Source organism: Leopardus geoffroyi, chromosome D1 (genome assembly GCF_018350155.1).
Source record: "Leopardus geoffroyi isolate Oge1 chromosome D1, O.geoffroyi_Oge1_pat1.0, whole genome shotgun sequence".
Taxonomy (NCBI): Eukaryota; Metazoa; Chordata; class Mammalia; order Carnivora; family Felidae; genus Leopardus; species Leopardus geoffroyi.
Genome location: NC_059329.1, coordinates 1,650,353 through 1,666,188, shown reverse-complemented (window position 1 = coordinate 1,666,188; position 15,836 = coordinate 1,650,353). Strand labels below are relative to the sequence as shown.

Sequence of the window (15,836 nt, the reverse complement as noted above, 5' to 3'; positions counted from 1 at the left end):
TACTAATAAGATCAACCTCCTGCATTAATAATCTTCAATGTGTCCTGTGCATGTTTACATGATCCAGAACATTCTATATGCCCATGAATCAAAACGTTTCATTTCTAGAAATTTATGCAAAGGGATGATAAATGTATTCATAGGATATTTGCTGCAAGATTTTTTATTACAGAGGAAAAACTCCAACAACCTAAATGTTCCAAGGTGATCATAAATAATATTCAAATCAAAATATACAGCATAGCCCATATTGTGGAAGGAGGGGCAATATGTTTGTATAATCATATATGGACACATGTCTGCAAAAAGAATTGGAAAAATGACATCACCTTTTATCACTAATTTATTTTTACAACTACATGTCATTTTTGGTTCCTTCTTTTTTCTGACGTGTATATTATAAATTTTCTAAAGTAAGCTTAGCTCACTTCTGTTAAAAAAAAATCTACCCAAGCATTTTTCCCACCAGTTTATAATGTAAGCATTTAAAAACAATTTTTTTTAATATTTATTTTTGAGAGAGAGAGAGAGAGCGAGAGAGCAAGCAGGGGAGGGGCAGAGAGAGGGAGACACAGAATCCGAAGCAGGCTCCAGGCTCTGAGCTGTCAGCACAGAGCCCGACGCAGGGCTCGAACCCATGAACCGTGAGATTGTGACCTGAGCCGAAGGTGGGCACTCAACCGACTGAGCAACCCAAGCGCCCCTGTAATGTAAGCATTTTATAAACAGGGTCTCCTGCAGTATAATAATACTTTATATCTAATATGTGTATATGACTGTAAGTCTACAAGTAAGAGATAACTATAAAGACATGAAGATGCGGGGGCGCCTGGTGGCTCTGTCGGTTGTCAGCTGTGCTGGCAGCTCCGAGCCTGGAGCCTGCTTCAGATTCTGTGCCTCCCTCTCTCCCTGCCCCTCACCTGCTCATGCTCTGTCTCTGTCTCAAAAATAAATATTACCAAAAAAATTTAAAGACATGATGGCCTAATAATATGCAGAAGATACATTTGTCACAAAAAGATGCTCTTATAAATCCTACCAGCAAGTGACATCCTCACCTGCAAGAGAATCACCCCTCTATTGGAAAGATTCAGTGCCTCGAATCATACAATATAAAAGCACAGTTTATTTCATAAAAGTACATGCTGTGTATGTATATGCAGCAAGTAGTCAGTAAATACCTATTAAGTGAATAAATAAAAAGCATGTGTTCACAACCATAACATAGCTAATGACTTAAAAAAATTTCTCCAAATAGAAAAACTTTGGGCAGATGGCCATCACTCAGATGATGGGAAAAGAGTTACAACCAACTAGCATGTGTAGGAAACAACTACATGTGACTTTAAAAATATAAAAAGCAAGACCTGTCATTTGGGGAGATGTGGGGTGTTCTTAGGTATGAGAAAGTCAGAATTCAGGTGTCGGGTTGGCTGACTGGGGACTGGCTGGATAAGCCACTAAGATGCTTATTTTATAAATTAATGCATGTTTAAAATGATTATCACAGCATCCCTCAATGAAGGTAGGTAACGATTAAGATAAAAAAAAGACAATACATGTACTACTTTGAAGGCTTTATTACTTAAAAACACACTTAATTCTCTACTCCAGAGATATACACACACAAATTCACACCCAGTACTACTACCCTTACCCCGCCACTGCTTCCTCTGACCTGAGGAAGAAGAATGCGGTCTCTGTCTCTAGGGTTAGTACAAAGACGGCAGGGCCCTGGCACTCTAGGGTTCTCAGATTAGGCGCTGGGTTCAGCGAGCTGACTGTTAATTCCATCACTGAGGCCAAACTCCAAAACACTGGCAAAGAATAGCCACATAACACAGAGTCAACAAACGGGTAGTGGCGGTTCCCCTTCTCCCTGTGTTCTGGAGACAGAAGACTTCCCAGCCTGAGGGATGAGCACACAATCGTAGCTGAGCCTCTCCCATCGCATCCCCCACAGATAACGGCACGGGAACTACACCAGACTAACCCGGACCTTCATCGCCTTCCCAAACTGGAGGCGGCAGAAGCCGTTTCTGGCAGCTGGTTGACAGCTATACCAAGGAATCCTTTCAGCCCCAGGGATTTAAGAACAACGTTATAATAAAAAACAATTATGACTCGAGAATACACCTAAAAATACAATTTACTGAGAGACAAGAGGACACATTACTTCCAAATAAACCGGGGTCAAATTAAGAATGTACAAATCAAGCTTACGGATTTTCTGAATATTTGCTTCAAACAATAACCAAAACAACAACAACAAAACCCTGTCATCATCCAGAGTTGAGAAATTACTTTGTACCTCTGACATCCTTGATCTACACTGCTTTTCAGACCAAAAAATTTCAGTCTTTTATTTACTTATTTCCTGATTTCGAGAAAGAGCGAGCAAGTGAGCAGGTGAGCTGTGGAGAGGAGACAAAGGAGAGAGAGAGAGAGAGAGAGAGAGAAAGAGAGAGAGAATCTTAAGCAGGCTCCGCATTCAGCATGAAGCCCAACACGGGGTCAGTCCCACAACCCTGGGATCCTGACCTGAGCTGAAATCAAGAGTCAGAAACCAAGGGACTGCACCACCCAGGCGCCCCAATTTAGGTGTTTTAATTCAATGTCAACTCATCTCATTAGGCTTGGTTCTGTTAACAAAATTCTTTAATATCATGGGGATATAAGCAAAATATCAACTGATCATCGACACGAAGAAAAATCAGTAAGAGAAGGCAGAGGACTAGCGAGTATAAATCAGCCACATGGCATCCCATAAATTCCACCCTGGCATCACACACACCCCAGTGAATATGCGGGAAGGGCGAAGCTGTTAGCACACGAGTAACATGGTAGAAGGGAGTCTTAAAGCCCACTTTAGGATGAGGTCAAGTGTTTCCAGACAGGATGATTTTGCTTGAACTGCACCCTGTTAGCCTTGAGTCTTCAGGCATCAAGCAGAATGGGCTTAAATCCCAGTTCCAACACCCTCCACACAGGAATAACCTACAGCACGGGTGCTAGCTCTGCATCTTGGTCTCCTCCTCTAGAGAATAGGATTGTCGTAGGAAGTGAGTAACAACGTATGTGAGGTGCCTCCCCGGTGCCTGGAACACGTAAGGTGACACACAGTTGCTACCTGCTTTACAGTCACCTGACGCACTACATACTACTGTACCGGAAAGAAAATTTATCTGAAAAATCTTCTATAAACCTCCTGATTCTCAGAGACTGAGAAGCAGTAGCAAGAGTAAGAAATCTATTCCTTTTATTTGTACTCGACACTATTCATCGCTTTCAAACAACTTCAAGGTAATGTGTAAAGTACCTGCTACCATATGAAGTCTTGCTTTAATCTAGCAAATACGTAGACAGCATAGAACCAAGCACAGGCAGGGGCACCTGGGGACTCAGTGGGTTCAGCACCCAACTCTTGATCTTGGCTCAGGTCACGATCTCAGGGTTTGTAAGACTGGGCCCTGTGTTGGCTCTGCACAGCGTGGAGCCTGCCTGGGATTCTGTCTCTGTCTCTGTCTCTCCCTCTCCCTCTCCCTCCCTCTCTCTCTCTCTCTCTCTCTCTCTCTCTCTGTCTCTCTCTCCCTCTCCCTGTCTCTCCCTGTCTCTCTCTCTCTCTGTCTCTCTCTTTCCCTCTCCCTGTCTCTCTCTGTCTCGCTCTCCCTCTCCCTGTCTCTCTCTTCTCAAAATAAATAAACTTAAAAAAAAAAAAAAAAGAACCCAAGTACTCACAGTTGTGCTTGAGGTGGTAGGTCACACATTTTAGTTAACAATTCTATGCACATTCAACTCTACTTCCAGAAAATCTAAAGGGTTAGATATAATACTAAAAGTTTCAAAATCTTCTAAGCAGAAGAAAATGATTCAAATTATCAGGGTCATTTTAATAAAATGAAAGGCTATAAAATTTGTAAATATCCAATCAGAGAACTTCCACTTTTCTATTAAAAGACAACACATTTTGATAGAAAAAAAAGTACCAGAATCCAAACTAAATGATCTGTAGGATAAATACAGTCAGGAGATGCCATTAATTTCCTTTTAAAATGTAATATCCATTTGCATTTGAATCAGCTGGCAAATCCACTGGAGAGGAAGGCAAAGTGACCCGTCTTCCCTCACCGGCACCCTCCCTGCATGCCAGTGCTCCGGTACGCCATGCTTCCACGAGGACAGGGACACGGCAAGAGCACATGCTCTCCAAACCTCCTCTGTGCTCTCATCGAGTACATGAGAAAATCACTTCACAGCCCAACAGCAACTTCCCTTACTTTGTATCTGTTCCAAATGACACAGTGGGAGGAAGAAAGGATACGTAAAGGCACCAGCTTGTGCACAGTCCGGCAGAACCGCAAGTGTTGGGGAACTGAATATGCTACTTACCCGATAATTGTCCAAAATACTTGGGTTACTGAAATAAATGCTCTGATCTCTTGGACAAAAAGAATGACAGAGCCAATAGTCTGAACTGAAATTGCTAGACAGCCTTCTCCATTTGTTTTAGTTTATTACAGGCCTAAATTTTCTGCTACAAAACAAGTCAATCATTTTTTTGTTCCAGGTCAACTTGCTTTCACGTGGGTGTGATGTGAATACTAATAATCCCAGGCTCTGTTTCAAGGGTCTGGTGTTGCCACACCACTGTCGGCAACACAACAGCAACATCAGCATGAGGAAAAGGCAGTTTAATGTGAAGGCGGTTGCTAAAAATCCAAAAAGCTTTCACTAAATACGAAATCAGTTCCATCCTAAGTAAGATTATAATGCTAAATCTTCAAAAATGGACCTCATTGGTTTACAATTAATATGCTTTCTAATTGTTATTCACCACTGAAACTCCATGGAATGCTGAATTCATGTCGAATACATTTAATATTGCTGACACAGAAATATGAACATTATAAAACATATTCCATCACCAATTAAAAACATATGTTAAGAATTATAGACGTTAGCTTTTAAAAAATGTGTTCAAGTGTTCACAATAGAAAAGTATGTCTCAAGATAGGCAATAAAAAATTCCAGCTGGGCACTAAAATGTTAAGGATGTGAAGCCTTACAAGCTCTCCCCTAGTACAATAAAACGTTGGCTTTAGCCTAACTTACACGTATTTTTAAGACAATGTGACTTAAAAGAAGTAACCCTAGCTAAACTTCACTTATACGTTACATCACTTTGGTACTCAACATTTACTGTATCTTCCCCTCCCTAATTACATTACAGAATATAGGACATAAAGATTTAAATCTCATCAGTAGATATAATGTATTACTAAAAATAAATTAGAATATATAAACTGAGGTGCAGATATATAGGTCAACAGTAAGAAATTCCCAATAAGCTACTATTTTTTGGAATGAGTAAGAAATTTTATATTATCTTTTGACTTAAACATTTTTCAGGAATAATATTTTATAGCCCATGTACTTCCATAAGGATTTTGGTGACACCTTGAAGTAGGTGTAGGTCCATAATACTTTCACAAAGTATTCACAATCACAAATCACATTTAGTGTAGAGGTTTTAAAAGAAAAGTGAAAAAGCACTAAATATATTACTAGAAGAAGAATCGAAATGAAACTCTGCAACCTTAATATATTCACTAGAAAATAAATATTAAAACTACATTAAAAAACTAATCATGAAAATTCACTAACACAGAAATCAAAAAATAAATCCAATGATTAAAAAATAAAATATAAAACAATTACCATCAAGTAGATTTGTTCTGTAAAGCAAAGCCTATTCTTTAAAATACCAAGAAAACAAACAGATGGGGCAAATAAGGGAGGACGGTAAAAACAGACATTTAATAAAAATTCAGAGGAGGCAGGAAATATTTAAAAACCATAACTTGACAAAAAATAGAAAGACTGATAACATCCAGGGTTGAAAAGGATGCAAGGAAGGAGAGACCTCAATCCACCAAGACAGTAGCAGTTAACTAGGATGAGCCACATTACAGAATACACACGCTCACTAAGAATAATGAGGTTAACATATTTATACTCATGGCAAGATCCTGAGGACCCGTCGCATGAGGAGAGAGGCAACAGAAGAAAACACCTACCAAGGAAAACTGAAAACATCAGCTAGGTGTACATGTGCACGTGAAGAGAAAGGACAGGGACCGTACGGAGCCGATCGAGCGTGGGACAGGCCAAGTCTAACGCAGCGACCGCAGGCAGGAGCGACCGAGCGTTTTCTCTATAGGTCCACCAAGTTGGAAACTCTTCAAGAAAATACGTTTCAGTTCGTGTACTAACAATTTTTAAGTAGCATGTGAGCTAATATATCGTACACGTTAGAGATGTGAGATCAAGGATCGATGAAACTCTACTGCTGTGTCATCCACAGACCTAGAACCCTAACATTTTAGTGACCAAACGGACTTTGACGTCATCTGCTTATAATTTGTCGTGTGTACAAGTTAAAACTCAGGGCCAAACAGGTGATTCTTTGAACGGCACCTAGAATACACATACACTGTACAGACACCTGAAGAGAAATCTCCATGGTTCTCATTAAGGAAAAACTCTGCAGAAATGCCCAGCTATAACTCTCACCTTCCGGTAACAGCCCTTGGCATTTGAAAGATTTATTCAGTCTCCAGTAAAGATCATCAACATTATCACTCTAATCATAAAAATTACCATCCCTTTCTACAGAATGTAGTAACTAGATCTTTTTCAAGATTTTCTGAGAATGCTGTATAACTGTGCCATAACAACTCTATTTCTCTCACTTAATTGTCTTTACAAAGCCCTTCCTCAACATATCTCAACCAATACCCAAAAACTGACACTTGGAAAAAAAAATCTTAAAGTAAAAAGCCTCTGTGTTTTCTACAACATTCATAATTTTCTAAAATATGTTTCATTTTCTATTCCTTGGGGCCCTTTTAATATAAAGACGTCTATGACATTCATGTCTCAGGATCAGGCATTAGTTCCAGGAAGAGAAACCAAGTTTGCCCCCAAGCAATTTCAAGAGAGATTTCTGATTGCAACAGCTGTGTAGACACAGTGCCACACAACAGTGCCATGACAAACGTGGTCCAAAACGTCAGCAGTGCTGAGGCGGAGAGACCCGAGCTAGGAGATGACTCATCACAAGGTCCTGTGGAAGCTACGGGCTCGTTCAGAAGGAAGGGAGATAACCCTCCGCACTCGTCATTCTCCTACCACATCCCAGAAAGCCAGAAGACGCCCCACTTAGCAATGAATGTTACTCTGGGAAAATATCAGAAAGGCCGATTTCAATATGTTTCCAGTTGGGAAAGGATTCCACAATTTCACTTAAGACTGTATTAAATGCAAGTTCAGGTAGTATTTTATACACGAAAAAATAATATTTCTTACCTTAAACAGACAACGGCATATATATTCATAGACCATATGTTTTAATGAGCTGATAAGAGACTGGATTCTCCGTTCTGTACTTTCGGAATCCTGTAGATTACAATTTGAAAACTGAAAAACCATTAAAAAATTTATAAACAGTTAAATGATACCCCATAGTTTAATCACACTTATAAAATGTTCCTCCAGACTCAAAGCTGATTCTAGAATAATTACCTTTGTCAATCAACTTAAGGGACTAAATAATACAGGGACTAAATAATTATTTCCAATAATACAGTATGAATTGAATTTGACCATACCACTCTAATACCTAATGGCATTAAAAGTACTGCTTTCGTAGGGGTTAAACCCATTTCATTACTCACATTATAATTATCAATCAAGTCCTGAAACAGTGTGACCACAATTTTCTCAACCTCAATATAAGAACCGAAACGATCTTAAACCATGGTCTTTGTGTTAACTAACGATGAACACGAACACTGATGTTGATGCTGTTTAGAAATCATACCACCCGTAGTTTTTTTGTTTTTTTTTTTTATCTGTTTCTGTACTTCCACTGTACAGGATTGCCATGATTTGAAAAATACCACTAATGGTGATTTCCTTTGACTACTGAAGGAGAGAAGAAGGATGTCAAGGCTGGTCTTTCTCTAAGTGTCATGTGATTTTTCATGTCACCTCAGGGAGCATTTGCAGCCTACATGCCTTGAAAACTTCAATTTTGGTATAATACTTAGGCTTAACTTCCTCCCTTCCTTGTGATTTTAATGGACAAGGAAAAAGCCTAGTAAAGTAATTTTAACAGTTTAGAGAAAGACATCCAGGATAAGCCGTGCAATGTGTGAAATTGGTACAAAACTAATGAACCAGCGCTCAGATCCGTCAGACCTCGGTTTTGGGCCTTGTTAGCAGCATGTTCTGAGGCAGCTCATTGTTTCTGGTTCACGTGGCAGACATCGTCTTCGTTTCACTATTAACAAAGGTCACATGTGAAATGGACCCCTGGATCCACTGAGAGACCCCACTACAAGATTTAATGCATTTCCAAGACACTGGAAATCAAGTTTTTTACTCTACATCTTCAAGATTCTATTGCTTTTTAAAGTAAATTCAAACACGCACGCACACACACGCGCGCGCGCGCACACACACACACACACACACACACAGGTCAGTGGTATTCGATAACCATGCTACGGAAGAAGTGCGGTTACCGAGGAGATGCTGGGCTACACACTTTTGTAAGGAGCACAGAATAACCAATGATCTCCTTGGGTTTAGTCAGAACTGCTAACCTAGTTACCAGTTCTCATACTAGTGAACTCACTTTTAATGTGAATATTTTTAGACTAAAGGATAAAGAAACATTTAAAACAAACCTATACTTGCATACTTTCTAAGTAATTTATGAGAAACTTTTAATGAAAAATTATTCAAAGATCTATATAATCCATTGTTGGTTAAGAGACTGAAAAGGACACTGTTGCTGCCTCAGTCTACTGCACCAATGGCACGTGCTTCCACAGGTAGGGAGATGGCAACTGCGTAACGGCTCACAAACGTGCACTTTGGTGCCAGTCGTCCGTGTCTAGGAATTTACCCAGGGGAAAAACGAGAGAAGGAAAACAATGGAAAAGAGAAAAACCACAAGTTTCTATAGCTGTCTTAAAACATGGCCAGATTCTTTGTCACTCCTCCTGACCACAGGCAGGTTTGTGACAGCTTCCACCACACACAACACAGCACGAGGGACAACCCACCCGGGGCCGGGTCGTGAAGGTTCTGCCTTACCGAGCAGAAGACACACGTTGGTCCCCCAGATGTCCCACCAGGAACGCACTGCTCCGCGCGGTGAGGAAGCCCAGCAGGGATGGTACGTCAGTCAGCAGCCCTTCCACCAGCCCCAGGCACCAGACTTGCCAGTAAAGACTCCCTGTCTCCCCCTCCAGTCCCACCTGAGGCCCCCAACATGGTGAAACAGAGATAAGCCATCTCTGCTCCGCCCTGACCAAATCCCCACAGGATCCACGAGCAGAAGAAAAACACCACCAAGACTGGGGTAATATGCTATTCAGCACAGATAAGCAGTGTCCATACAGCACCTGGTTACACGAAGTACTGTGCAGCCTCACCATTTCTCAAAAAGACCGCAGGTTCCTATATATGACGCAAAAGTTGTCTGTGATATACTGACACTTACTTTCAAGACCATGTGATACCTGTGGGTTAAAACAACCTATATCCATTCACGTTCCCTTGCTTCTACGAGCACATACACCTGTTACGTAGCATACACTTCTGCAGCCCCGGTAACTAGAACAATCCCTGGAATGTAGCAAAGCCTCAAACGACAAACGTGTATGAAACGTGTATGAAATGTTCTTTTCCCCAAGTGAGGAGATTATGTAGACAATTTCTCTTTCTACCATTTTTAATGATACTCTATTACATGTTAATTTGTACTCAGAATTTAAAACATTTCCATTCAAAGGAGTGTCACACTGGGGTAGTTTGTAAGAACATAAAATACACTAAGGAGCCCATTTCTTTAAATATGGCTTAAAATTGTTACGTGGGGTCTTCTACAACGTAATTCTAAACAGGTTTTCTCAGGAAATTACTGTTACAAATTAAGTACCTAGTAAAGTGATCTCTCCTATTCAGTATCAGCTACGGGGCAAGCAAGAGTGTACCTGTTTGTTGTGCAGAGCCCGCTGGAATAGTCGGAGAAATGCAGCCAAACTGAAACGGTACATGTTGTTAATTTTGGCCAAGTCGGAGATGATGAAGAACATCTTGCTGGCGCTCTCAGCCAGGGGAAGGTACGCATCCCGCTCCTGCGGACCACAGGCGGGGCAGGAAAACACCTCAGCAGTAGCGCCTTACTGCCACCCACAGACCGCCGCACCCATGTGAGCCCCCCCCGGACAACCAAGGAAGAGGACCAATTTTATAGCTAACAGGAACAACAGGGCCCAGTTTTTCTTATTTTTATAGAACAGAGGGCAATGTATTTAGATAATTATCTGCCTCTCCGATTAAAGTCGCCGACAGAGGCAGAAGTGGCTCACGGTGGATCGGAATGAGGACCACCAGCACCTACATTAGGGAAAGGGTACAAAGACAGGCCACACAGTTGTGATCAGAAATTAAGTGACAAGAGTGTACATTCCAAAAGAGAACCAGCATAGTAATAAAAAGGGCACCGTGCTACAATCCCTGCAGGAGAGGAAAGTTACAGCTGTGAATCACATGTGTGTGCAGACGGACGGACCAGACAGTCTACAGGTTTCCACACCAAATACCAAAAAGCACCTAGCACTGTTGGACACAAGCACAGAACAAGCCAGTGTCCACGGGGCCCTTCGCTCTGACAGAAAGTAAAGGGTGATTAAATGGCCTCTAGGCTCTGAATGGGACTCTGAGGAGGTTCTCCATGGCACTGTCATTCTGATCCGAGCACCAGGATTACAAATACGGTATTAGTAAAATCATGTATGTGACTCAGCAGTGCCTGTTCAGAAAGAGAAGGTCAGAAAGTCCAAAACCCAGGTGTGGTAAGATCAGAAATGACAGGTGTAACATCTGCCGAGCTTAGCCCTGGGACAGAAAACAAGGTGGCTGGATGAGAATCGGGCTGTAAATCTGTTCGTGCTTTGGTTTCCAAAGAGCCCTTCCTGTAAGAAAAGACTTAAAAAGTAATGATACGTAAGGGTACAATTTGAGCAAGGGCTGAAAAGTACTCCAAGGAAACGTGAAAAGGTCACTGAGATGACTGGCAAAGAATTAAAGGATGTCCCTGAGAGCTGTGGTCAGGCTGGAGCCTGGAGATTCACAGTCACATACATCTGTTTGGGGGTGTTTTCCCTCAAGCAAAGTTCAATCACTAGAAGGTAGGAGAAGACAGGATATATTTATGTTATGGATTTCGGTTAGAATTTGGCAAAAGGAACTATCAAAAGAATAAGCCAAAAAGCATTTTGAGCATTTACAAGAAAATAGTTCAGATCAGCACAATCATGGGGTCCAAGATGAGTAGGGAAGAAAAATGTTGTTAGTGGAAAAAACACCTGAAAACTCTCAATTAATACACTAAACATGCTTTAATTTTAAAAAGCTCCAGGAATGGCAAAGTTGGATTTTGTGAACATTAATTTTCAACTTCAGTACAGACTGGAGCTGCAGAACGTGAGCCAGTGTTGACGCCAGAAATCAGCAGAAGGCAGCGGCGTGTATTATTGATGCCGTGGGCACCACACCAGCCCCTCTGGGGCAGCAAGGAGCACCCCCAAGGCTCCGGGGCTTTGAAGTGCTTCCTATGTTGTAATCGTCATTCCCCTCAGGTCCTCATTCGACACTTTTTAATCAGATTAACATAAAAGGTAAAGAAAACATGATAAAAGACCACAAAAGAAAGGAAATAATTACTTGGTCAAGAGAAATCTGGAGTCTGTAAGATTCTTTAAGTGACTCTTGAGTAAGTGCACTGCTTGCTTTCGTCTGATTCAGAGATTCAATTAAATCTTTATTTTCCAAAATATTGCCTTGAGATGTGGCAAGTGTCTGTAGCAAAAATTAACAAAGTAACATGAATAGTGTTATACGTATTAAAATAAAAGAAGCCCATATTAGCTATCATTAATTTGATGGTTTTTATGAAAACTTACATTATTTTAAAAGAAATTCAACATTTTATAGTTTATAAGAATGGTACAGTAAATCATGATATACTACACGCATATGTATTAATTTTAGCAATCTAATAAAAACTACTTAAAGGTACAAAATAAATCATAATTTCATGCTGCATTTTAATGTCATTCGAAATTCGGAGCATGCAATAAATATTAGTGAAATAATGCAATAAAAAGACAGTAATACATAAAAATCACTTGTCTTACACATTACTATTACTCCTTAAGATCTTGTATCCCAAGATACCTACTGTTTTCTCTTTGAAGTCTGATTTTAAGATATATATTCACATCCCTGACACAACCAAAAACATGCTGAAGGCACTATTAAAAAATACTGCTAATTATATTCATTAAAAATGTAATATAAGAAAGTTTCCTGAATAACTATATTTTACCTCTAAAAGAGATTCCTCAAGCTTGGCTAACTGTATTTTCTTATCTTCTTCCTGTTGTAACAGTTTTGTTTTCTGTTCCTCTAGGTCAGGTTTCTCATGCTGAATAGTTAAAGCCAAAAGCTTAAAAAAAAAAAAATTTTGTTTTAAGTCAAAATTATTCTAGTGACGAAGTTCAAACAAAACAAACTTCCCACACATAGGTCTTATGTTTGACCAAATATCACAATAATTATTATATTATGTACCTCATTTGATTCTTTCGAGTTAAACATGAGACACTTCACAATTATTTCTGACCAGAAAAAGAGGCAAAATAGTTACACTGATCAATAAAGTATTAAATATTACAGGACACCTGTAAGTAATTGTATTACTTATCAATATGTAATTCTTAGTTCTAAACTTATAAAATTAGATTAAATATATAAAAAACATGGAAACTAGTTTTTTAATGGTAAGCATTCCTATAAAGAAATTAAAAATAACTTCCTTAAAAGACTGTGTCATCAAAATTGCAATGAGATACCATTTCAGGTCCACTAGGATGGCTACAATTAATAAGACAGATGTTGGCCAGATGGGGAGAAAGGAGAATCGTCACACACTGTTGGTGGAAAAGTAAAAGAGTGCAGTCACTTTGGAAAAGTTTGTCCTTCAAAATATTAGACACAGAGTTACCATAAATCCTCAAGTCCGCTAAAAAAATAAAAACTTTTTAAAAAAATAAGTAAAAAACACTGAATTGTACACTTTACATCGATGAATTGTATGATATGTGAATTGAACCTTAATAAAGTTATTTTTACAAAGCAATGTTGGGGCGCCTGAGTGGCTCAGTCGGTTCAGCGTCCGACTTCGGCTCAGGTCATGATCTCATGGTTCATGGATTTGAGCCCTGAGATGGGCTCTGTGCTGTCAATGTGGAATCAGTGTGGAACCTGCTTGGGATTCTCTCTCTCTCTGCCCCTACTCTACTCTCTCCCCCTCTCTCTGCCCCTACTCCGCTGATGCCCTCTGTCTAAAAATAAACAAATAAACTTTAAAAAAGATTAACAAGTCAACAGGCACAATGTCTTTACAAAGAGAGTGAGGAAGGAACTGTGTAAATAAAAGTCTAGATACAAAAACTCACTCTGAGATTCATAAAATATTCTGAAGTGCAGTAAGTCTTACACAGATGCAGGGAATTCAAAGAGGCCTATATTCTAGCGGGGAAAAAACGTCACATGAGGAATCAGACACCCTTGCTCCCCTAGCCAAATAAGTCAATGAAATGCAATTTTCACAGTGAAACCTCAGTTTTCACCATTAAAAAAGAAAAAGTAGCTGATCTTAGTCTATGATCCTTCTTTCTCTTCAATTCCACTACACACGACGGAAACAGGCCATAAAACCAAAGGCAGCAGCCTGATGTTAACGACAAGTGTCTCACGCCAAGGATAAAGGAAACCTGAATGCTTTACTACTCTAACTCACAAGTACATTTTCAAGGCGTTTCCCGAAGTTTACATGCTCATCAGCTTCTCGAGACAGACTCCAACAAGGAATCATGTATTCACAGAGCTACAGAAGATGTCCCAGGCAGCGCACCGCCCACCCACACGCACCTGGCCTCGCAATCCACTTCTCGTGGTGGTGAAGTTAACCTCCGTAACGATGGCGGCTGCGTCCGGCGGGATGAAGGGGTTGGGGTTTCTTGTTGACAAGAAAAGGCGGAATTCTTCATTGTAGTCGATAATTTTGTCACCTATTTGTACCACGTAACGTGGCCCTATGTTTTAAAAATGAAATTATCAGTTGGCTTCAGTTTTCTGTCTTTTGCTACATGACATTAAAAAGTATAATGTATATTTTCTGGTATTTCTAAATAGTTGGTAGTTTATAGGCTTTTCAGTAGAGTATGAAACAGCAACAGTTAGGCTACCCAAGAGACTATTAACCAGAATGCCCTATAAATCAGCTCTTATACAAATAGGGATAAACAATGATATCCATTATATATCATGTACAGTAGAATGAATCAACAATTATACCATAACTTACAATTTTAATTTTACAACTAATTTATTTTTAAGAACAAAATACATGTTTTCAAAGATTTTCAAAGGTTAAGAAAAATACTGGACAGAATTTTTGAGAACCTCAGAATAGATTTAAATTTTTTACTTAAAAACTTCAAGTTAATATGAAAATAATTCAATGAGCACTTTATGGAGAATGATCTACCTCTGTCCAAAAATCTATCAAAACAATGTTGAACCGGAGTCATTATCAGAGAAACCCAAATTTAAAAGATCAATGAAATACTTCTACATTCACTGGAATGGTTCAAGGTAATTTAAGCAGGATAAATGAAAAGAAAACCAGTCTGAAGGACATCATAATCAAACCACTGAAAACCAATGACCAAGAAAAATTCTAAAGCATCTAGAGAAAAATGGCACTTCACTTACAAAAGAGCAAGAATAAACTCAGCAGATGACCTCTCAACAGGAATGACATAAACTAGAAGACAAAGGAATAAAAACCCAAAAGTGCTAAAGAAAATAAAAACCAACCCCAAGTTCCATGTCAGGCAGAAAAAAAAATATCCTTCAAAAATAAAAGAAGTTTGTTTCCAGTGGACCTTCACTCAATGAAGCACAAAAGGAAACAGTTCAGACAGAAGCCACATAACTGAGATGGGCACTAAGAGCACTCCCACCACCAGGAGCACCGGCTGACAGCCAACGGGCAGAGTGCGGAGTCAGGACATCGCAGTCTGACGCTAACACAACACTGGATGTTAACTACACTGGAAGTAAAATGTAGAAAAAGAAAAACAACCTCGCTGGAAACAAGATAATGAAATGCTGGCAGAATTTCAGAGAAGTAGAAAGGATAAATGTGTGGACGTACGGACTTGAAGAACAATAATTATCACGTGGGCCATAGAGATAATGCAAAGACAGGCAGGGGATACGTGGCGTTAAAGTGCACAGGAGAGAAGTGGCAAAGTATTTATTTGTATTAAAATGGTAAGTCCAAGATATATATTGTTATATGCAGGATGACCATTAAAAATATACAGAAAATGTTTTAACAACAAAAAAAAATCACGTCAATTAGAAAACTGTATCAGGTATACTATGACAAGGTCAGCTGCATTGACTTACATGACAAATATTAGGGCAGCGTGGTGACTGAAAATGCAAAACCAAACGACAAACTGCTAATGAGAGGCACCCTTTAGAAACAAGACCAACAGAAAATGGAAAGTAAAAGAATAAATAAAAGAAGTGAAAGTAGTACAAAAACTAGCCTCCCAAAGTATTGTAACCATTCTAATATCAGACTCTAAAACCTGATACACTTCTGAAGAAAAGGAAGG

The 15,836-nt window shown here is 39.5% G+C and overlaps 1 protein-coding gene across 15 annotated transcripts in view; it reads right to left on the bottom strand.

The window, feature by feature from the left end:
* DYNC2H1 (dynein cytoplasmic 2 heavy chain 1) overlaps nucleotides 1-15,836 on the bottom strand; it is a 347,379-nt gene that overhangs the window by 177,311 nt on the left and 154,232 nt on the right. For 9 of the 15 annotated variants that reach the window (XM_045486606.1, XM_045486612.1, XM_045486609.1 and 6 more), the window contains 6 exons: nucleotides 14,074-14,237; nucleotides 12,993-13,070; nucleotides 12,467-12,586; nucleotides 11,803-11,937; nucleotides 10,068-10,211; nucleotides 7,369-7,479 (listed from right to left, as the gene is read on the bottom strand). In XM_045486606.1, coding sequence (XP_045342562.1) covers nucleotides 7,369-7,479; nucleotides 10,068-10,211; nucleotides 11,803-11,937; nucleotides 12,467-12,586; nucleotides 12,993-13,070; nucleotides 14,074-14,237 — 752 coding nt within the window. The remainder of the gene's footprint in view (nucleotides 1-7,368; nucleotides 7,480-10,067; nucleotides 10,212-11,802; nucleotides 11,938-12,466; nucleotides 12,587-12,992; nucleotides 13,071-14,073; nucleotides 14,238-15,836) is intronic. The other 6 variants (XM_045486613.1, XM_045486614.1, XM_045486619.1 and 3 more) reach the window with 3 other exon arrangements.